This window comes from Toxotes jaculatrix, chromosome 18 (assembly GCF_017976425.1).
Source record: "Toxotes jaculatrix isolate fToxJac2 chromosome 18, fToxJac2.pri, whole genome shotgun sequence".
In the NCBI taxonomy this organism is placed as follows: Eukaryota; Metazoa; Chordata; class Actinopteri; family Toxotidae; genus Toxotes; species Toxotes jaculatrix.
In genome coordinates, this window is record NC_054411.1 from 21,701,883 (window position 1) to 21,724,840 (window position 22,958).

The window sequence follows — 22,958 nt, forward strand, 5'->3', positions numbered from 1 at the left end:
ACTGCAAAGCTGTAATATAACTGCTTACACTTTTAAAAGGAGAGTAAAATAAGACGAGAACCCAGCCACGATGCAAAAGAGGTGGATGAAATAAATTAACATTTATTCATTTACACTATGTGTGATCACTGCTGCTTGCATGTTCCTGTGTGTGTGTGCATGCGTCTACAATAATTGGTGGGTGTTATTAATTGTGACATGTTCAGGACATGTTGAGCAGTATTCACTGAGCACATTAGATGACACTGTGCAATACACTGAACAAATACTAATCACTAAGTAGTATGTGGACAGGCTTCAGCATTCTTCAAAATTGTTATAAAAGTGCAGTAAGTAATTTGGATTTCAAAAAGCTGCTCCTTCAAAATTATATTGAAACATAACTGGTAATAAAAGAAAAGTTGAAGCACAACAAAGCATGTCCAATAAATGAAAAACATATTTAACCTAATGGTTTCGGTTAGATTACTTTCATTTGAGTTAGTCATGTAAGATCCAATTGTAAAATCTTATTCGAAAATTCGAAAAGAAAATACTACTAAATTAAAATAAACTAAATAGTTTCTGATTTCCAATTACAGTTTTCTATATTACTTACCAGTACTATTAATCTATATAATATGCTGTGTACAGCATATTTTGATTCGGTTTAAATCTGCATGGGAACAATTAAAAAGTAAAGCAGATCTGAAACTTTTATGCTTTGTGAGTGCAAGGACATTAATTGCACCTGAACTGGAATGGAAGCCTGTGGGTTTGTCAGCTTTTGTCAGCCACAGTTTGTCTCCAGCCATGTCTTCACCTCCAGCATTCAGATTGTACAAAGTAAAGTAAAACTTAAAATAAAAAAAATAAAAAAAAAAAAGTTAAAAAAAACATACAAAAATTACCATCTACGGTATTTGGAGGATCACTAAATTTAAAAAGGTATGCATTCTCAGACCTGTATTTATTGGACTGAACTGGGTTTTTGTGTCCACCCACACCCACCCCGGTTTTGTGTACTTCTTTGGGGGGCTGAATTTATACTTATTTTTTCATATGCTCTCGTGTTTCCCATTCCTGTAGATCAGTCAGTGAGCTCTGCATATCAGCAATGAGACGTGAGTTCTTTTGGGGAATTCAGGGAGCTAATTGGTTGCTTCCACATGGGCTTCAGCCACTGAGGACATTCTCCAATTAAAAATTTTATTTGGGTTGGTAGTTTGTAGACTGATTCCTGTAATTTTGTGAAAGAAAAACAGCGTGTCATATGTGATAAATAAGAACATGTTGGCTTGGATGATGATATTATTTCTCCACCAGAATTTCTCTTTGGCAGTCTGTATACCTCTGCAAGACAGATATCATCCATGCCCAAGACGATTGAATCTTTCATTAAAAATAAAGGCAGACATACAAAATATTACCAAAAATTTACCTCTTCTCTCTCCTTGTTTGTGTGTATTTCTTAGGGTGGTTACGCTGCCTACAGATATGCCCAGCCTACTGCTGCCACAGCTGCTGCATACAGTGACAGGTAAGATACAAATGGCATATTGAGATGCAAGGTTTACTATTTTTATTTTCAAGACAAGATATAAGGACTTATAAATGACTATAAAAAACTACAGTGGCTTTATTTACACAGCAGAGACTTTTGGACTGCATTCAGAAACACTCAGCTTCAGAGCTGTCACTGGAGGTGGCTGAATTAGTCAACTACAGCAAGGCTATAGCAAAATTTAGTTGGCATGTAATGAAAGTTCTGCACATTGCCTCCTGTTGTCTTTGGGTCAATTTGACCCATTTTCAAAAGTTAATATGCCATAACTTTGGTTTTCTTCCATATAATTGCCTGAAAATTACACGGATGTCCCACACTATGCTTTTTGCAAGGAAAATTGATTATGACTTTTTTTGTTGAATTATGTGTGTTTTATTAAAATTTATATCACCTGTGGTCCTCCTGGGTCAATTTGACCTGGCCATATTTAGTGGTGCAATGGGTCACACTATTGCGCTTTCCAGCACAATGAACATACACACACACACACACACAACTTCAAAACTACAGATGTGTAAACCTGATTTCATCACAACTTCTGATTTACCTACATGGGGCTACACATGGGGCTACATACACATGCACACAAACACACACACACACATACAGTTTCTCTGTTGATTGTATTTTTCTAAAGTTCAAAATAGTTTTAGGGATGTTTTGTGTTTAAGTAAGTGTTGTGCTTTACAAATCATATTTGTTTGGCTCCTGGCTACTGTTTGACATATGCCTGTCAGTGATCACCCAAAACACAGTGTTCAACACCCCAGTAATCAATTCGATAGATAGGTCAATTAAACCCGGGAGGAAAACAGGTGTGACTATTTGCTGCCATTAAAAAATTTGAAATGGTTTCAAAACAGTATCCTGACTAAACTCTGACATATACCAGTCTGTGATAATTCATCAACATATGTGCCTCTGATCCTAACTATAGTCAAAATAATTCACAATTTCTGCTTTTTTCTACTCAAAAACGAGGTATAATTTCATGTAAATTAGGTCTATTATACCATACATTATAAAAATAAGTGTAAAATATATGTTTATGTGTTGGAAACAAGTTCACTAAAAAGGCAAAACAAAAAAAATTGGTGATCATTTTATACGTCATGCTTTATAAGCAATCAAACAAGACCGGGTCAATTCGTCAAAGGTGCGTAGTAAATAGGAAGACAATACGAGGGTTAATAGCGCATCCTGCTGCAGAGTTTCTCTTGGAAAAGAGATACCATTACCATACTCTGACTCTACTGACTTTTACTATTTTCAAATAATGTGTAATGACATGAGAGCTCCACATCATGGGGTGTACAAATGTGGAAGTTGTTTAAACCATGGCCACATGCCAAGAATCAAATGAAAAATATCAGCCGTACATTTCTTCCTTGAAATCCCAGAAAGTATTCACATTTAATAGTTTAAAAGAGAAATTTCTCTTCTTCTCCCTGCAGCTGTCCCTCAGACTGAAGCCACCAACTTCACAGAAAGTTCTTTGAAAAGTCCTATCTTCATTCCCCTGATGCAGATTCACACATATATCACACACATTTGAAATTAAATTTGCTCTCAATTTGTTCTCATTGCTTTTTTGTCATTGAGCAAAAGAGCAATGGCAGCTACCTACCAAGTTCCTTAGGTAGCTTTCACTACCTTCACCAGCAGTTTAATATTGGTGCATTAATTTAGAATGTTTTCAATGGTCATGATATAATTATACAAATTACAAAAAACATTAAATAAAGCCTACCAGGAAGGTGGGATTGTGCTGTTTGACCCACAGGAAGGCTTTTAGTACACATTTAAACCAAATGGAAATTGCAGTATTTGGGAAAGTAAGACATTAACTGATGGAATTACTGATGTTGAAATGTACATTTGTCTAAGAGGAAACAGTGTTAAAAACAAATTCAATCAGGAACATATTAGAAATCAGTTTATTTGCACACAATACAACAGCACAAAACAGATGTGGTCAAAAAGCCATTGGCTCATACAAGAGGCCTCTTCCCAACTCAGGGAAATACAACTAAACTCATAAATACAACATGATTTAGCAAATAAACAACGTTCTGGTATTATGAGAATGAATCTAAGAATTAATTGTCAAAAAGTTGATAAAAGATGATAATTAGTGATAGTGATAGTGTCGAATACTCAACCACCTGTGGTTATTCAGTGAAACCAGATCCACACTTTTTTATCTGTACAGTGTTTCTGTTAAACACTTCTGTACTTAATGGTGCTAAAAAGAAAAAAAACAAACAAACAAAAGGAAAAAAAAACAAGTTTGTGGTTATTTAATTTCCCCCAACTTTTCTTGGGCCTCTCTCTGTCCAGATGTAGAAACTGGATCAAAATCTTACTGGCTTTATGAAGCAGGAGCTGGAGGAATGGCAGTTGTCAGCGACTTTTTCATAGCTTTTATTAAACTTCATAAAAAGCACAAAACATATACAAAACACATTTTCACAAAATGGGACCTTAAATGTCCATAACAGCAGCAACAATGTTGAATGCTCAAAACTCATGGAGGCCATGGGATTGACCTGAGAAAGTCTCAGCAAAAGTGGAACATAAGATGCTTCACTAAATTTGTTCCAGTTGTTCCAGTCCTAACTGGGTAAAGAGTCATAGTTCTAGTTAAATAGTGAAAATATGCTTCAAGAGCATTGCAAAAGGGCTTGGATTTAATAGTTTCCAGGAGTGAAATGATATTTGATGATGTTTCATATCCTATGTGCCTGTCCCCTTTTTATGAATATTAGATATATTCAGAACACAATGAATAATTTGAGCAGGATTAGTAAGCACTGGTGTGTAATTTTAGTTTATAATTGCATGGAACTTGCAGATGTCTGTCCTGTGATGTATTATTCATCTTCCGCCTCACTTTACCACCTTTTTTTTCTGCAAGCCTGGTTTGAATGAACCAGTCTCAGATTGCAGAAATACATCTAAATCCATCTTTTTCAGGAGCACCATGTAAAATTATAGAGAGGGCTTCAGTGCTGACAATAGAACCGCTATGTTGGTGGGTATACAGTAGGTTCACTTGAAAAGAAACTATATGTTTATGAATGATGAAAGTGGCTATATTTGTCGAGGGAGAAACAAGGACAAGCCAAGATTAGAAATAGAAAAGATTTATACCAAGGCTTAAAAGCTGTTTGAAATTGAGAATAAATTGTAAAACGTTATCTTTATCTTTAACACATGATACACAAACTTTGTACCACATGATTATGGATTAATGCACAGTTGATTATTGTATGGTTGGGAACATTTGGAAATTTTAATTACGTTTGACCTGAATTCAGGTGCTGAGTCAAATGAAATAAGAGAATGGGCTTCTATAAGCTTTTAAGAGCAACTATCAATTAATGGAGCTTTAAACAAGTCTTTAGGCTTATGAGAAGACTGGATGCTTCACCCTGGTCTGTGAATCTTTGAGGACTTGCTCATGTACCTGTGCAGCCTTGATGTGCCCATCTGTGCGGGCCACACTGGCACCGTGTCGGCCATGTTTTGTGCCGTGAGGGTCGCAGAGGGGAAAAGCTACAACAGCTGCTTTGATGAGGCCTGACCAGATCCAGCCTGACTCATGTGGCCTACAGACCAAACACAAATGCTGTTCAGCCACTCATGCTGATATACTCATACAAACACATTATGAGCATTAACAAATTACTGCCCACATGCACATGAACAAGCACAGACTTCTTTGTCCATTACCAGAGCACGAACTTTTCCAGATCCAGGAATTAAGCAGTACCTGCACATCACCGTTTTTTGTAACAAGGTCATTCATTTGTCCATGTTGATTTAATTTGATGATAAAAGTAACGTTCCTACCCCTCTAGTGTCTGGACTTCAGCAAAGGTACACGACATACTTGTTTTGTGACCCAAAATGTTACCTTTCCTGCACTTAGCAAACTGTTAGTCCTAAACATCCATGCACACACATACACACATCATATATGCTGGAATAATAATTGTGTGTCACAGTGAGGTTTTGTACCATTGTGCCTGGTTGTAGGTTATACCCAAACATGTTCACTGTCAAATTCAAGAAACCTGTGCTAGAGCTTGAGGCACCACACAGATTTTCTGATTGAAAGTACAAGGTACAGGTCCAGCACATGGTCCCTGTAAAAGCATTTTTTTTGTTGTTTTTTTTTTTTTTTGCTTTCAGGCACTATACAGTAATGGTCTTAATGATGATTGTTTTTGTTTTATTACATTAAACAATGGATTAAGTCATTTTTGCATGTGCTAAAACAACTCCATCAGCAGCGAAAGCGACAATTGATTAGACTATGGGTGAAAGGTGATGGATGATAAAAGCCAGATAAAAAGAGGAAGTGAAAGGTACATTGGCAAAGATGTTAATGCAAGCATAATGCAAAAATGCTCAGTATAAATGATTTTATTGCTGATGTAAACAGAGGGGTGTCTCACAATTAGCAGTATTAAATGCTTCATATCACAGCAGTGTTTCAGATGCATATGAAAATGTGCTTCAAGTTAAAACATCAGGTCAAACAAAAACTCAGTCATATTTAAATCCTTGTGTTCAGCAAGCAACATATTCTCAAAAATCTTCACATCCTGTTACAAAGACAAAATGATGTAACAGCGCTCCGTGTACAGACATAGCTCTCAGTTTCTACCACAAATTCTTATTTTGTATTTTTTTTCCTCTACAATTTAGAACATCATGTGGAAGCTTAAACATCAAAAGAGACTGTTTGTATAACTTGGAACACTTAGGGGGCAACTTAGAGATCTAACTTAGAGACTTGTGGTTGTATAGGGGCTATGATCAGGTCATTCTATGGTTTCTTAGTCATTGGGAAGAATTTCACAACGAGTTTGTTGCACTGGCATCTGGACAATATACAGTAAAAGAGAAAGCACCATTTACAAACTTGACCCAGTTTATGAAAGAGGTGTTTTGAGAGTTGGAGGACGACTAAATAATTTTCATGCCTGAAGATACAAAGCACATTCTAGCAAAGTACCAACATATCTCAACTCTTAAACACTGTCATATTCATGAACAAGGGAAGTGAAAGTGAAGGGAACTCAGAGAAAGCTTTAGCTTCATTAGACCACAGTAAAATGCAAAAGATGCTCCTGCTGGATCCCATTGTGGTGCTGTTTGGGAAGGCATACATAGGGTCAGGAAGATTCTAAGCACTGCATTCATTCACAATGTGTGATGATCATCCTAAATTATCTTCTTATTACAAAGTTGCTTCAAAGATCCTAATGACTCTGAGCCATTAATGGAAAATCACATTCTTTGACAAGACCAGTGGCAAAGATTTGTCTTCTTTGTGAGGCAACTGACCAGTAAGGAATCATAGTGGTACCCATATCCATGTTTCTGAGGAAGCAGTTTTACAGGGAGTTAAGTGACTGTTTCAATCAGTAAACAGAGACTTTTTAGGTGGGTTCTGAGTGTCACATCTTGTCTTAAGCCTGATGTATAGAACCCACCTAAACAAAACCTTCCTGGCAGCAAGCCCTATGTGGGGCCTCCTCAAAGGAGGACCACCAGCTATGAGACAAATAAATACCAGTTGCTTATTGGCAAGCGGGGGAGGCAGGCTAAAGGGAGGAAACCCTGTGGGGGTCCAGAGTTAGGACCCCCACAGGTGGAAGAGTTGCAATACCTGTTTTCTTCTGGCAGTTGTCACATGCTGGTTGATTTCCAGTTTTCTTGACCTTGTTTTACTAAGGGACAAAAAAGGCGGATGAGGATGCGAAGCTGAATCTTCACAACTGTTCCTTACTTTAGTTAATGTTTTGTTGTGCTTAATCTTCAAGGCATAAATCATATAGCAGAGAAACCATTGATCTTGGAAGCAGTTACCTCATTTATAGAAAAAAAGTAAAAACTGGTGGCACTTTTTTTTTACAATCCATGTCTTGTTCATGAGCTTTTCATGCAAAATTAGGCCCCTTAGTCACCTCCAGACTTACAGTTAACCCAACAAAAGGCAATCAAGTGGGGCTCTAGGAATGACAGTGTCTGTTGTTTGGTTCACCACTGTAGTCCAAGTGAAATAGCTCAACAGCATTAAATAACACATGTACTTTTGCCCATGCATTCATGATGACCAGCAGTTAAATCCTAATACATTTTCATTAGGGCTGAATCCTAATGAATTCTCGTGTCTGAGCTTCTAACACAGACATAAGACTTCCATCTTCTCATCTTTCACTCGCAAAGATGATGCTTGTTTGTAGATGGAAATTCATTCAAAATTCAAAATCATTCAAAAAACATAGCATATTATTCTGCAAAATGACCATGGTAATACAGTTTAAGGTAATCTGACTGCAATACGTTAGGTAGTTGCAAGACAACATTGCTTTTGCCAAGCTATTTGCATTTTTGGAAATATTTTCCTTATATATTCACTCTGTCCCAAAACCTTGTGCATTGCACAGAGTTTCCAACTATTTTGTTGAGAAAATGTTTCCATTTTTACCTTTTCACCTCAGGGTCACTTTAAAACTGCATTTAAATTTGTGTTGTAGTTGCAGCTCACCACACATTCTCATATATTCCCTGGCAGACACAGACACTGATGGTGGGTCAGGACTCTGCATTGTGAGATAAGATAGGTCAAACATGGAGCTTGGGGGGGTAGGGGTGAGCTGCCTGGAAAATAGCAGTGTCCAAAACTAATCAGGATTAACTTCTAATCACTTCAACCAACCAATGTCGCTCAATTATGGGCAGAGGCCCTGACCCCTGACGGGCCCTTATCATGTCTTAAGTGTTCTTAAGTGATGAATTGTTAATGATGAAGTCAAAAATGTGACTCAGAAGTTTGACAGGATCTTGATGAGTAATTTTGATATTATTTCCTACTTATAACTTTTGAGCAATGAGTCTAAGAGCAATATACTATAAAAGCTCTTATACAGCTGCAGACTTGGCTGAAAATTCTTTGTGACTTTGTGCTGACATAAATTTAATATTCTTAATTCTTATTGAATGATGTAGTTTAATAGTAACATGTCTCTGTGCAAGTAAAGTGTGACCCACCTCTATATTTATAATTAATCCCACAGCATGTCATAGGTAATTGGAAAGTAAATCAAGAAAGAACTAAGGAGTAATAATTTGAAGTCTCTGCTCGATTGCCAGGACATAATTTGACATAACCATCCTGTCTTATCTCCTCTGTTTCCACAGTTACGGACGAGTATATGCTGCCGACCCCTACAACCACACACTCGCTCCAGCAGCCACATACAGCGTTGGTGCCATGGTAAGAGTGTCATATCTGCCACACATCTTTTTTCTCCATGTCTGGTCCTCTTCATATCATGCATCATCCCCACTTCTCATTTGCAGAATGTCTATAATCTTTAGCCATATTTACCTGTAAACATTACCGCAGGCCTTCCCATATTATCATAGTAAAGGAAGCCTTATCAAATGCCAGGCTAACCAACATATTCTTAGACCTAAATGAGTGCCTTACCTTAATGCAGTACAATCTGACGCTTCACCTTGGAATTGAAGCTATTTTATTGAAGCTAACAAGTTGCCTATAGAGACCTTAAAAAGAGTCAGTCATCCAAGCCTATGATCCTCCATCCAAGCCTCCAGAGGTTTTCATTGAAAGGGTCTCCAGCCAACTCGATGAAGGAAAATCATTATGGCCAATTATATGCATAATCGATTTGTTTTGGGTGCTACCCAAAGCTCATGACTGTAGATTGTGTACTGTAGTTTAAAATGTGCCAGTTAACTGAAACCTTAGCAGTGTCGTGACCTCCTGTTGCATCTTACACTCATGACCTCCTTTGCTTGCACCTTTGCCAGAGGTTGTAGTCTGATGAAGCCATCAGAACAACATTATCTGCAAAAAGTGGTGATCCATTCATCATCATCAGTCACAAGATACAACCCTGGCTGAGCCCAGTAGCCGCCGGGAACATGTTTAAGAAGTCCTAAGAAACAGTCCACATTGCTGCCTATGAAACTGAGACCTGACGGTTGGCTAGAGCACAAAGCACTACCCCAAAGCTCTATTTGGTAAAGCCATTCTTTATGGTGGGAATTTTATTACATCAAAATTCAGTATTGGGTTTACTTATCAATCCCCAGTCCTCTCAAATCCCTTTTACATTTGCACACTTCAAGTTATAAATAAGCCTAATTGATATTCACAAACTGAATCAGGTGTGCAGCACAGGATGGGAAATGTCTATTGAAGATAAATCTTCTCTTTTTATCTTAAGAAAGGGAATGTTAACAACTAAAATGTTAAACTAAACAGCAACTAAACACTCAAAACAGGATCAGGTTTATGAATGTCACCTTTTCGGTAAACCATTCAAACTGTTATCTTTTGCTTCCACTTGAAGTTCAAAAGCAGGAAAATATTGTCACTTAAAGTCTTTAAAGTCTTTAAATTCTTGTATTCAGTATTTTCTAAATGGCAGCAGAAAAAGGTTTCACCTGCAGTTACTCTTTGTGGATCTGAGACATGCCATTATCAGATGCATTTTTTTTTTCAGATCATTTCTTCTGAGCAGTCGTCACTGTTGGCATTGTTGAACAACAGGAAGACACAGTCCAGTTCAAACACTGGCTTAGAAATACACTATTAGACAACAGACGAAAGTTTCATTTTATAATCTGCTGTCTGTGATTTTCAGCAGTGGCTAGAAATTACTACAGCTACTGTGACTTAATGTTTTCTACATAAGTTTTGCAAATCTGGGTATTATTCTCCACCTGGGAACTACATCTTATTTGGAGCCAGCAGTTCCAACTATACCATCCCTACCATAGTATCTGATATATTAGCAAAAGAATTTCAAACAAAAATGAAGGCTCCTTTGTAAGCAGCACTTTTCCCTATGTTGTTTTCCCTATTATGTTGTTGGTTTAGTCGTTTTTGTTGACCTGTGAGTCTATTTTATTTGATTACAGCTGGAACGCAGCTCTGCGAATGCTTCCATGATAGAATCCAGGGGCTACTCTGACTGATGATGCCTTACGCTAGTTTGAAAACAAGCGCTGTGAATTTTATCTCGCATCTTTTACAGTGGAGTCATGTTACTTCACAGTCAGCAATGACCAAAGCAACTCTTTTAAGTGCATAGATGCCGGTAAAGTCCACAGTCTTCACCTGTATTTTCATCATGAACGAGACTGTGGGATCCATGAGGATGAGCATGATTAATTTTTAAAACATTTTAAAAGATCAAGTATGGCATCAACGAAAATTACAGATGGAGAAACAGATAGAGAAAGCTGATTGAAAATCCAGCCTGTGTGAGCATTTGTTCAGTGAATTGTCAGTTTATTTCTGACACTGGTCTCTTGGTTCATTCACAAGAAACAGTTCCATTTGCCAGCTATACGTATATTAATTTACTCCAACCTCAGTCCACAATCTCCACACGCTCTCACCTCATCTCCTCCATACTGTCCCCCTCCCCCACCACAGTCAGCAGGCACTGTGCATGCTTCTCTGCAGCGTTGACATCTCTTCACTTAAACTTAATTGAATTTGTCTGTGCTACTAACGGCAATCCAAATGCCACATTAATCCCGCCTGTAAAAGGTGATGAATGTCTTCATGCCTTGGCAGCCCAGTCCATGTTAGTTATTATAGTTCTAATTTGGTGGATACCACCTCACCCCGCACTCCCTGGTAATGAAATAATTAGTCATTTTGATAATTAAATCCCTCGTGGTGCTGCAGCCGCAGGGAGGAAGTAAGGGAAGAAAGAAGAAGAAGTTATAAAAGCCGTTTGGACTGGAGGGAAAGATTGTTGAAACTTTCTGGTTAAGCTCAAGAATGGCTTCCAGACAACACAAATCTATATTAAACAATCAACAAGCTGTGTTATGAATGTTTGAAGATCACTTACATCAAACTGTAGTGTGAGTTGTGTTTTGTTAAAGTGCCTGGGCCCTCTGATTAGCAACATCTTTGAATCTTACTTGTGCCCAGCAAGTCATTAAATCTGCATTTGATTTGCATAGGCTAAACTAGCTCAACTAGCTTGAAAGGCTGTTTCATACGAATATTGCCTGCTCACTTGTCCAGCTGCCATAATCCTGGGTATATCCCAATTCCCTTGTTTAATCACTAATTTGACCTGGAAATCGTTTCATTCTGTCTCATGAAGGATTCCCGTGCTTATATTTCTGCTCTTAGGAGCAGGGAGCGAGGAGGGAGCATGAATAGCAGAGAGCAGTCTTTGTGGAAGTCTGTTACACACAGACACACCGTTTTATTGGAAATCTGTAAATGATTGACAAACAACATAATCTACAGTTTTGCTCTCTAATTCGCCATCTAGTTAAAATAGTCTGTACATTTGACTGACAAAAGAACCACGAACAACAGACAGATTTTTCTCTTCATTATCTGTTACTTCTTTTACTCATTATCATCGACGGAAAATAGTCTACTGTCTTTCAGCAATGAACATTCTCACTTAATTTCTACTATCGCTAAAACATTTGAGCTAATAAATCATTTTTTTCACAAGTTATGACACTCTAATCATAATGTGGATTAAAAAATTACAAACATAATATCAAAAAATGTAAATTTAGCTTTTGCAAATTCAAGATGTTTTATTGGCATGAAAGTATCACAGTGTTTCCAAAGCATCATCGCTTTTTAATTGTGTTGGAATCCTACCCTTACCCACGCAAACGCAGACATTAAGCTGCCTAAGCTTAATAAATTGCAAGTGCTACATTAGCTGCACCAGCTAGCTGATGGTTGTTTAACCTGAGTACCATGGTCCCTATACAGTACCACTGTATTTCAAAGTCCACTAACTAAACATCCAATAAATTAACTCTCCCACTAACTGATTTGTTAGTGGTATTATAAACTTTCTGAAATAAACGATTGTGAATGGGTAGAGGTAGGTGGTTTAACCCCCCCAAGCCAAGAGCAGTCACAGTCTGCAGTATTGCCATAACTGCTACATTAAACCTCCTGAATATTGCTATCGTTAAGATTGCGATAGAGTAATAAAGTTGATGACACAGAAACAACAGCATGCATCACTGACAAAGTCGGGTCCAGGGCTGGTATTGCTTATCAAGAAAAAAAAAATCATAGATAAATAGGATTCATAAATAAACTGTTATCAGAAAAAAACATTTCCTAAAATATAGTAAAGTTACTGTTGAGTCTTCATCGCCTCCTTTCGGTGAAAACCAGCATGATCCATCCAGAAGATACAGCCCGTCCCGGGTTCACATTCTGCTTCAAACCACCCTTTGACTTGATTTCTTTGATTCATCTTTTCCACCACTTTCTCATTGTTGTATTGACTGGATTTCTTTCACATAGCTGTTGGCATGTTCCCCTGGCATGAAGCGTCTCGCTGTGCTTGCTGCATGACGGTTGCGCCGGTCATGGGTCTTTTCATCTCCCATGGGTTTACACTGGAATAACGGTAATGTAATGTTGAAACTTTAGTAGTAGTTTGTGCTGGACTAAGGGGGGCTAACAAGGGTATGTGTGTGTGTGTGTGTGCATGTTTCCATGCCTTTGTCTACGTGTACTTTGGTGTTTTTATAAATATGTGTTTGTGTGTGTTTTTGGATTTTCTGGTGGGTGTGTACACCTGTGTGTGTGTGTGTGTATGTTTGTATGTGTTGTTGGATTTGTGCGTTTGTATGTCTGTATGGATGCATGTGTTTCAGAACGCGTTCGCCCCACTGACAGATGCCAAAACTCGGAGCCATGCAGACGACGTGGGGCTGGTGCTGTCCTCTCTCCAGGCTAGTATATACCGGGGAGGCTACAGTCGCTTCGCACCCTATTAGCAACACCTCCAACCTATGTTCAACCTTCCAACAGGACAGAGTGTGTATGTGCGTGTACACGAGTGTGTGAGTGAACGTGAGAGAGACAGAGAGATGAAGGATTTATCAGAGGAGAGACGTTACTGAGGCCTGGGTATTGCAATACATGCAGTTTGTGCATCATTTCAGCATCTCCTTAGAGAGAAGTACAAAAAAAAGAATAAGAATAAAAACAGCTGATATTTTTCATCTTATACCTCAGATATTTTGTGCTGTGTATTTTGATATTGTGGGTTTTTAATTTCTAAAGATTTAAACATAGATTATCAGCTGTAGAGGTTTTTCCATGATACTAATAGAGAGCTGCTAGAGATTAGGACAGAGAGGAAATATTTATCAAATTCAAATTGTTAGGGCTTGTATAGAACTCCAACCCTGTAAGATAAGTCACGTTTTGGGGTTTTTATGTTTTCTAAGAGTGTTTAAGTGACTATGCTATAATCAAGTGTTGTTTTACTTCAGATTTCTTTGGCACTTCCTCTCTCAGTTTAGCATTTATGTTATTTTTTTCCCCTTTGGTTTGGGAGGAAGTAAAAAAGACTTGGAAACATGAACATAGACAAAAGGTTCTCTGAACTTTTTGGTGCCTCAGAGAAGCTGAGAGCAGCTATGATTGCTTTTATTTGTCCACAATTTTAAAAATCATGACTTTTTATCTTGTTATCTTGAGAACAAACTGTTTACTTGTGACTGCAACTTTATTATTGCATGTTCATAATTATTTTGCCAAACCAAGAAAATAATCCTTTCCCAAGTCTGATGTATAGTTCTGTATAGAACTGTTATAGTTATAATAATTATAACTGGCATAGTTATAGTTATGTATAGATCTGTATAGTTATGGAAATTGCTTGTATTCTAGCCTAATTTCACATTCAACATCAGGTTTCCTTCTATTTATGTCATGCAAAATTTCTTGTAATTTTGATTTCATATTTCTTCATTTCAAAATTTGATTACAGTTTCAAACATTCAACATCCACAGACATTCAGGAGAACATCACCATTAATGTGAAGCTAAAGCTCATCGTGCCCCTTCTAATCTGATCATATCACCACAGTAACCTATGAAATCAGTTTGTGTGGCTACATTGATTAGACAGGCTATTAAGAGTTGCTCATAATTACAAGATAAGCACCTGGTTATTATGGTTATTATAAGACAAAACACTACAAGTACAAAATGAGGCCTCCAGTTCTTCTTCCCCATATGCAATGTGTCTTTGTTTATAAGAAGATTCTTTGTCATTCTGTGTCTTTTATTATGATGACAAAATGCAACAAATTGAGTCAGTAATGATGGTATTTCTGCTCTTTCATAAGTTATCTTGAGATAACAGGTTACTCATGACCATGAAATGAAATAAAAAGACTACAACAATTATTACCAATCACAGCAGCTCTCAGACATGTAGTTTAGTTTTTTTTGTTGTTGTTTTGTTTTTTTTAGGGAGGGAACGGTGCCAATCAGCACATTATGCAGGTTGTAGATTCACTAATTAAAATAATGAAGTTGTAGCTTATATGACTTCAAGCCAAAGGTTCTAATGGACATATCTGGTATGTTTATGTGTATAATCAAGCTTCTACATAGATAGGAATCACGAGATAAGTTAAAAAAAAAAAAAAAAAAAAAGATTGCCATGGCAACTAAACTGTTAATGCCAGGTAATGGCTTAGTCTACATGCTGAGATATGAAAAAGAATTAGGGCCAGATCAATATAGAATTTTTTTTTCTTTTTTTTTAAATACATGAATTGCAGTCCTATGAGAAAAAAAAGTCAGGTTTCCTGAGGAAAGTTAAACTTTAATCAGAGAATTCTAGCTTAGAATTTGAAGATTAAATGTTTTGTGGCACTAATCCTCTTCCATAATGAGCATTTGCCATCCTGATGTGTTTTTTTAATATAAAATTCCATTACAGTCATTGGTATAAGTGATGATTTTTATATAACAGGATATATATATATATATATATATATATATATATATATATATATATATATATATATATATATATATATACACACACACACACACACACACACACAGTGGTCATAGCCACTGTGTGTATTTTACCATTTTGTTATTTTTTGTTTTTTTTTAATAATTTAAAATTTATGGGGGGTAAAATATAATAATCCAACAGTGTATTATATTTGAACTGTGCAGTGAAGATGTTATATGAAATACACAATGGTATAATGTTTTAGATTTAGATGAGTAGATCAGTTGTTAGGGTGAGCCATCTCATTTTCTATCAATTCATATTCAGATTTTTATTAACACTTTCCAAATGATATTATGGCCATGTAGATACTCCCATTCGTTTCATTGTTCCATTTTTTTTTTTCGATCAGATGTATTGTTTTGCACATTGTAATTTTCACATAAACCTCAGGCATATCAGTGCTGTAGTTGTAATTTTTGTTCAATTCTTTTTTAATCTGTTATGCAGTTTCTGTTTTTTTCTCTTTCTTCTCATGCTCTCAATGTGGCATCTTGCCTGTTATTTTCTAGAACTCAGACTTTACTCTTTGAAAATTAACTGTTTGAATATTACAAATACTAAATAAACAGGGGAAATAAATAATTTGTGAACAGACTAATCTATGATGTAAATAGAAGTTAATGGAATAATTCTGTAGTGTGAAAAGCGCTACTCAGGCAACAAGGAGCTGGGCTGCGGCTGCATTGCAAGCCAGCCTATGGGCCGCTTCCTGTGCCACATTCTGTTTACAGCTATTCCCAATTAGTGTTGTTGTTACATATCTCTCTTTTGTATTTGTAACAAATTAGATTAGGAAAAATGATCAGATGCATCACGTTATAAAAAATGGCAACAGTAAGAGCCTTGGTGCCATTTGGCTCTGTTGGTTCAGCCCGTCGCCTGTGTGCCGTGTGCCAGGACCCTCGGCCAGAAACTGGAAGTCTCATAGTTCTCACTATGCTGAATGTCTGACTCCGCAACTACTTTATCCAAGGTCTGCTTCCAGTAGGTGTTGTGGTTCAAAAACAAGGCTTCCTACTTCCTTCTCATTGTATGTGCATGTAATATGGTTCTTCCACTTATCTATAACCATAAATAAAGTTTTGTTTTTCTTCAAGATGTTTTAATCTCTTTCCTGTATGAAAAACTGTTTAGTGACGAAGTAAAGAAATTAGCATGCTGCAGAGACTGGGGAATTTGGATGTTTTGGGGACCAGAGGCCATTTTAAATTCTAGAGGTTGAACTTAAAATGAAACTCTCTAAAGTCACATATGTAAAGCTCTCTCTCGATCAGAACTGTTCTTTTTTTGGCCTTCTCTGCACTTGTCAGTTTTGGCATGTTTTTGCGCATCTACATGGGGCTTGAATAGTTTTGTTCGCGATAAATCTTTTCATGTCTTCAGCAGTTAGAGTTGGGCTGTTTACATTGTTTCAAGAATAAATATATATCCTTGTAGCTCAACCTGCAGTACAACATCAGACAAAACGATGGAGGAACACTAGCTATTATCCATCATTTAGCCTCGCCGGTAATGTACTTTGGGATAAAGTGAAATATGCATGTCATCCCTACTTTCTAATTGAAGCAAAGAGAAGAAGTACTCTCCAACTCGATTTGATTAGTGTAATTAGAAAAAAAAAATGTAGCCAGGGGGCTCGGCAGAAAGATAAGCAACATAAATGTTTAAATCTGACGACGATGATCACATGACAGAAGATAATTATGTCTCACTAGTGTAGACAGAGGTGATCAATAATTAATGCATAGCAAGTCACATGTGGTGGAGATATAATTCAAACTGCTTATTAATTCTGCAATTCAGGAGAAAAATGTTGAGAGACGAAGGGGCAGTTTTTCTTTTGTTCATCCTTTGAAAAGACACGCTGCTACTGAGCCTCGCTGAGATTTGACTTTACTAGACTTTATCATACATGTACAGACAACACAACACAGTATATAGCATCAACTGTATAATGAGTGTGTGTGTGTGTGTGCGTGTGTGGGTGGGTGTGTGTGTAAAGCCTTGCAAATAAGCCTCAACATGACTGGTGTATTATTATTATTATTACACTGCAGTACTCATTGTCAGATCTGACCCATAATCCATCCAAGTGACAGACTTGATACAGTAATGTGCACTGGACGGACACAAAGGTCCTCTACAGAAAAGGACAGATCAGACTGTTCTGTCACAGGAGGCTCAGGTCCTTCAGAGTGCAGCAGAGCTCTGCAGATGTTCTGCCAGTGTGCTGTAGCCAGTGCACTGTTCTTTGTTGTGGTGTGCAAGGGAGGTGTCATCATGTATGTATGTATGGACTACAGTACAATACAGTGTTATTTTATTATTTTGATGAACACTGATGTGATTAAGACCTATGTAAAACAGGAAACATTTGGTAATCTAGAAACAATGGGAAAATATGTCATAAGTTAAATGTCTTGTTCTGACACAAGAAGGATCCTTTAAAAATGTTTTCTCTTACGAGGAGAAGCAGCTAAGCATGTTTAGTAAGCATGGAAGCAAATTGGAATTCAGACCATACTTTCCCAGAACACTAAAAAGTCTGTGGTCTCTGTTTGATAAAAAGGCAGCAGTCAGCAGTTAGGCTCACACAAAACCTGTTTCTAAAAGCAGACTGTGATATTCGCAGGTGTATCACCATTCAGTAGTCAGCGGGATCAAAGTATTATGTAACATGTTGATGTTAGGTTAAATTCTCAGAAATTGTTCTGTTTTCAGTAAACTCTTACCTGTCATGTCCGGAGGCAAATGCGACGTCAGTTTCGATCATCGTCACACACAGAAATCATTTTTGTCCTGGGGCTGACTTTTAAAACACTGCGCCATTACTTGGTTCTAGTGCACCATCTTGTGGACATAGAACTACATCACATACTTGCAATCTGACCATAGATCAGACATCAGACTTTAGACACACTAAAATTTCAGATGTTGAGGTTAAACATATAAACCTACCCATAAGAAAGCCAAGACCACAGCAGGTTAATTCTAGGTTTTCTACATATTGTATGTAAAGATGAGGGTATAAATGCCCTTTACATTAATCTGTATGTAAAATATGTGACAGACATAGACCTTATCAGGCAAACCACAAAAATTCAAATGTTCAGTGTGTGGTGTGAAAGAAATTCATCCATGAAGAAATGGAAAATTTCAAGTCCAGTAGATTATACCATTTAAATACTCATTGGAAATTATCTGTGCACAAAGAATATCTGCAAATTTCCTGCAAAGCTAAACTTAAATTTGAAGATATAGCCATAGATCACAGCTTTGGTTAATATTTTGATCTCATTGTAGATCTATTAAAAAAAGTGTCTGTGTTTGTTAACAAGATGTACACTTGAAAAAGTACTAAAAGAAGCTCAGGTCTATTACACATATTGGCGTGAAATTTGCTCAGGTATTTTCATTAAAACATTACCATGCTTCTGCATTCCTGACAGTGGTGACAGCATCATGCAGAGATATACTTCTCAACATATATGCTCTTGTGTATATTAGTACATATATTCTTATATGTTTTTTTTATTCTGTTTGTCTTTCCATGTTGTTACTTAATCTAACACACTGTTCTTTGTTTTTGATTGCTTGTTTTCATGCTCCACTGCATTTGTCGAGCTTAAATTTGGTGAATAAAGCAGTTCTGTTTTGCCATAACTACAACCTTCCCTCACCTTAACCCAACCATGGCTGCCAATCACAGATAATGTAGAAAAAAAAAAAACTTTAAAAAATTAAAAAAAATTAAAAATAAAAAAAAAATAAAAATACATCAGCAATGACAGCCAAAAAAATGTAATCATTCCTTTTTACAGAACTTTTCCAAATAACACAGTTTATGCTGAAATCACTTTGTATTTGTGTGTCATACATGTTAAAAATGCAATGTAAGAAAAACACAGGAAACTTTGTAAACTTTACTCCTTTATTTGAAAAGAAGAAAGGAAAGCAAAACTTTGAAACGAGATTTTTGTTAATTAAAAAGTATACCAGTATACCCCCACAAACACACTCTACACAATTTCTCACCATTTGTTCATTTTCCCATTCTATCTGTTCTGCTTGATTGTTCTGTTGGTTAATAAACTGCATATTTATAGAATGAACACCTCCCAGTCCAATAATTCTGTGTGACTTGCTCCTTAGCAGCAGTTGCATGCTGACCTAACTGTGGAACTAGAATTGGGTGTGGTCACAAGTGCAATAAACCAAACGTTCCAATATCCAACTGAGATGATGGGTGTGGTCTTTATCTGTTTAACCTGTAGATTTCAGTGCAGAATTCATATTGACTTCTTCCTTGCAGTCTTAAATGTACCAGGGATCTGAGATTATACCCACTAGGAGGGAATTCAAATATTTTACAACCAGCAACATAAGCTCTGTTGCTTGACCATCATCCACTGCACAACCACAGTACTGTTTTATCTGTTGAGTATGAGCTCAGTTCATCGAAATACTCAAAACTTTGCTACAACATTTTCAGAGATGTAAAGCCCTGTTAGCTGTACAGCCGTTATGACTTCTAATCACCAAATCCCAATGAGCTGGTTGATGTTGGGAAGAACCCTGTTGAATTAACTGAAAAAAAAAGAGTGAACTGCATCTTTCCCATTTTTGCAAGCTTTAGAAACCCAGTTTCATCTTGCTAATTTTGAACTCTCAAGAACATAAATGTTAACTTGGCGTGCTCTGTGAGACAGACCTCTGCTCAGGCGTCATTATCAGTGCCTTCTCCTGCATTCCTTTATATGTGTCACGCATCACTGACTTGGACATTTTTGCAAATGATGGTGACTTTCAAGTTTCTGAATTTGGTATTATTAGCTAGCACAGAGAGGGCAGTTATTAAATATTGCTGAGTGCTTACTTTTGGTTTCACTGGGAGCCTAACTTACTGTGTACATTAAACCCACTGTGCAGTTTTGGTGATCAGCATCTTTTAATTTATTTTGATGGCATGATTAAGAAAAACGTATTCTTCCCTCACTACCAGCACTGAGGTAGCCTTGGCAGGTGCCATCACTACGGCAGCATCAGGTCAGACTGTGTTTATATTGGATAACTTTCATGTGTGAATGTGTGTAACTGTGAGAGTGTGGTCAATGTTTTGCTAAGTTCTGGGCTCTCAGTGATTGTCAAAGTGTAAAGGCTTGTAAAACTCATTGGAATCAGAGCACGATCAGCTCTTTCAGACCAGATTTAAAGGTGTAGTCACACTGAGATCAGATCTCATCATGTGTAAATGCAATGTGTGAGGTGTGACCATATTCTAAAGGACAAAAATCACCTAGGAAGTTTAATGTTTCTTAAAGGTTACCTCTTTCTGGTAGTTTAAACAAGATTGGCAAATCTACAGGTAAGTACCTGTAGTGTGAGTTAGCAAGTCTTACCTTTTCATGCCTTGTTGTGAGCCAGACCCACATAACTCATTTTCATTCTGACATGTGATTCTTACCAGATGCAAATGCAAATACAGTTACCATTATCCAGATAACACATCCAGATACAGATAACATGTTAATACTAAGGGTAAGTAAGGTTTTAGGATTAATTGTATAATTAAAATAATTAGGGTTAAAATCCTTTTTCAATGGTGGATTCTTTGCTGTGTTTTTACTTCTTTCTTCTGTTATATTTGCTTGAGCCCCCGTCCCCTTAGCTGTCCTTTACAGTCTGTCTCCAAAACACTCCACTTCCTGCTAAACAAGAAAACAGGCAGGGAATGATTATCATGGCAAGATAAACCTTTTTGACATTAATTCCTCCATCTGTTTTCTGTTCTGTACTTTCTAGATCTCTCCTTCCACCATCAGATCCTTGCAGGTGAGCACTTTGCCCCCGACCCCACTGATGAGCCAAAACATTATGACCAGCATGTAAACTCTGACCAGTTTGTGGCTAAGCAGCACAATGCCATGCACTGTGTGCACATTCCCTTCATAACCATCATTAACATTTTCACTAGGTTGTGGTTTGTCCCACTTCAGACCACTATTAACAGCTACTTGCTGCTGCTGATCAGGAGCACCCCACAAGCCTTGCTGTTTCAGAGATACTTCAAGCCAGTCATCTCAGCTGTGGGCCCGGATAAAGTCCCTCAGGTCTTTACATCTGCCTATTTATCCAACACACTGATCATGAGAACCAGGTGTTGACATGTGCTTGACATGTGCTATAGTTATATAGACCAATAATTGTGATAATCAACTGAATCAGTGAATGGTCATAATGCTTTGGCCTGTCGGAGTGTGTCCCATAGAAATGCATAATGTCTCTGAGAGTGATTTGATACAAAATTTAATCATCATATTTTACCAGCAGAAAAATGTGGATTGAGACTTTCTTCTGAATGAACAGAACCAGCGGGGGGCAGCATAGGTCACATATCCTCCCCTAAGACTTCTGTCTCCCTTTAGTTAGCTTCACCCTCTTCTCAGTGCAATCAGCACCTCTGTCCTTCCAATGCCACACAAATGCACAGTCAGGATAAAAAAACACTTCTTTCACTATGTACATTAAAGTCTCCTTACATGAACTTCCTTGTTCATGTAAAATGTCCCTGTTTTGACTTTTCACATGTAATAATCTACAGTCGTTAGTCTAAAAAGACAATGGTTCTACACAGTGGTGCAATGCAATTTTACAAAGTACAGCCACTTCTTCATCCTAAGGTGCCAGCAATGCATATTTCCATTGTTAAAAAATGTGGGTAGCATATTCCTAAAAGCTGTTCCTACTCTGCTGTCTGGACTGGCCAAAGACCAAGGTCACTTTTGATTCTGAAGAAACTAAATTAAATGTTACATAACATATCCATTGCCACAGGTCATGCTTATGTTTCCACTGATCATGATTAATCAATTAGATCAAACTCCAACAAATATAACAAAAGCAACTAGGGCCAACAAAAAAAACAATACAGGACAGAATCCTTGCAGTGGAAAAGGTTCTTACAAGCCCAGTAAGTCTCAGGGTAGGTTCCAGTCTTGAAAACAGCTGTCCAGGTTCACAGCACTTGCTGGCTTGTTGAGATTTAACTGCACACTGAGTTTTCCATAGTCAGTTCTCATCCCATTTCAACATGATAGTTTCAGCGATAACCCTGGTATGGGACTTGGGCGGCTATAAGCTGGAATGTAACTATGATATTCTGCCAGTATCCATATCCATTCTTGCTAAAAAGCCACACAGTCCCCAGGCTAACAGGGCTAACAGGAGTGTTAGCCCAAAGATGACTGTATTCAGCTTAGCCGTTCTCATTAGTCCTTTACCCTACTGAGACTACAGGATTTTTAGATATACAAATCTCAGAATTAAAACATCCAGAAGTAACAAAATAAAACCCAAGCAGATGTTTTTCTTTGTTGCTGATGGGCAGGATATTATGGAAGATTTAAAACGTCTAAAGTTAAGCAAATCAGAAATACAATAAATACTCTATTTCCTTTACATGTATGCATGTACTGTGTCATAATTAAATGAAATTATTTATTAAAAGGACAATTGTA

General features: G+C 37.3%; 1 protein-coding gene across 1 annotated transcript in view; it reads left to right on the forward strand.

The window, feature by feature from the left end:
* Positions 1–15,382, forward strand: part of rbfox1 (RNA binding fox-1 homolog 1) — a 64,383-nt gene extending 49,001 nt beyond the window's left edge. The window contains exons 10-12 of the mRNA XM_041063284.1: positions 1,455–1,519; positions 8,765–8,840; positions 13,268–15,382. Coding sequence (XP_040919218.1) covers positions 1,455–1,519; positions 8,765–8,840; positions 13,268–13,390 — 264 coding nt within the window. The 3' untranslated portion in view covers positions 13,391–15,382. The remainder of the gene's footprint in view (positions 1–1,454; positions 1,520–8,764; positions 8,841–13,267) is intronic.
* Positions 15,383–22,958: the final 7,576 nt, after the last annotated feature.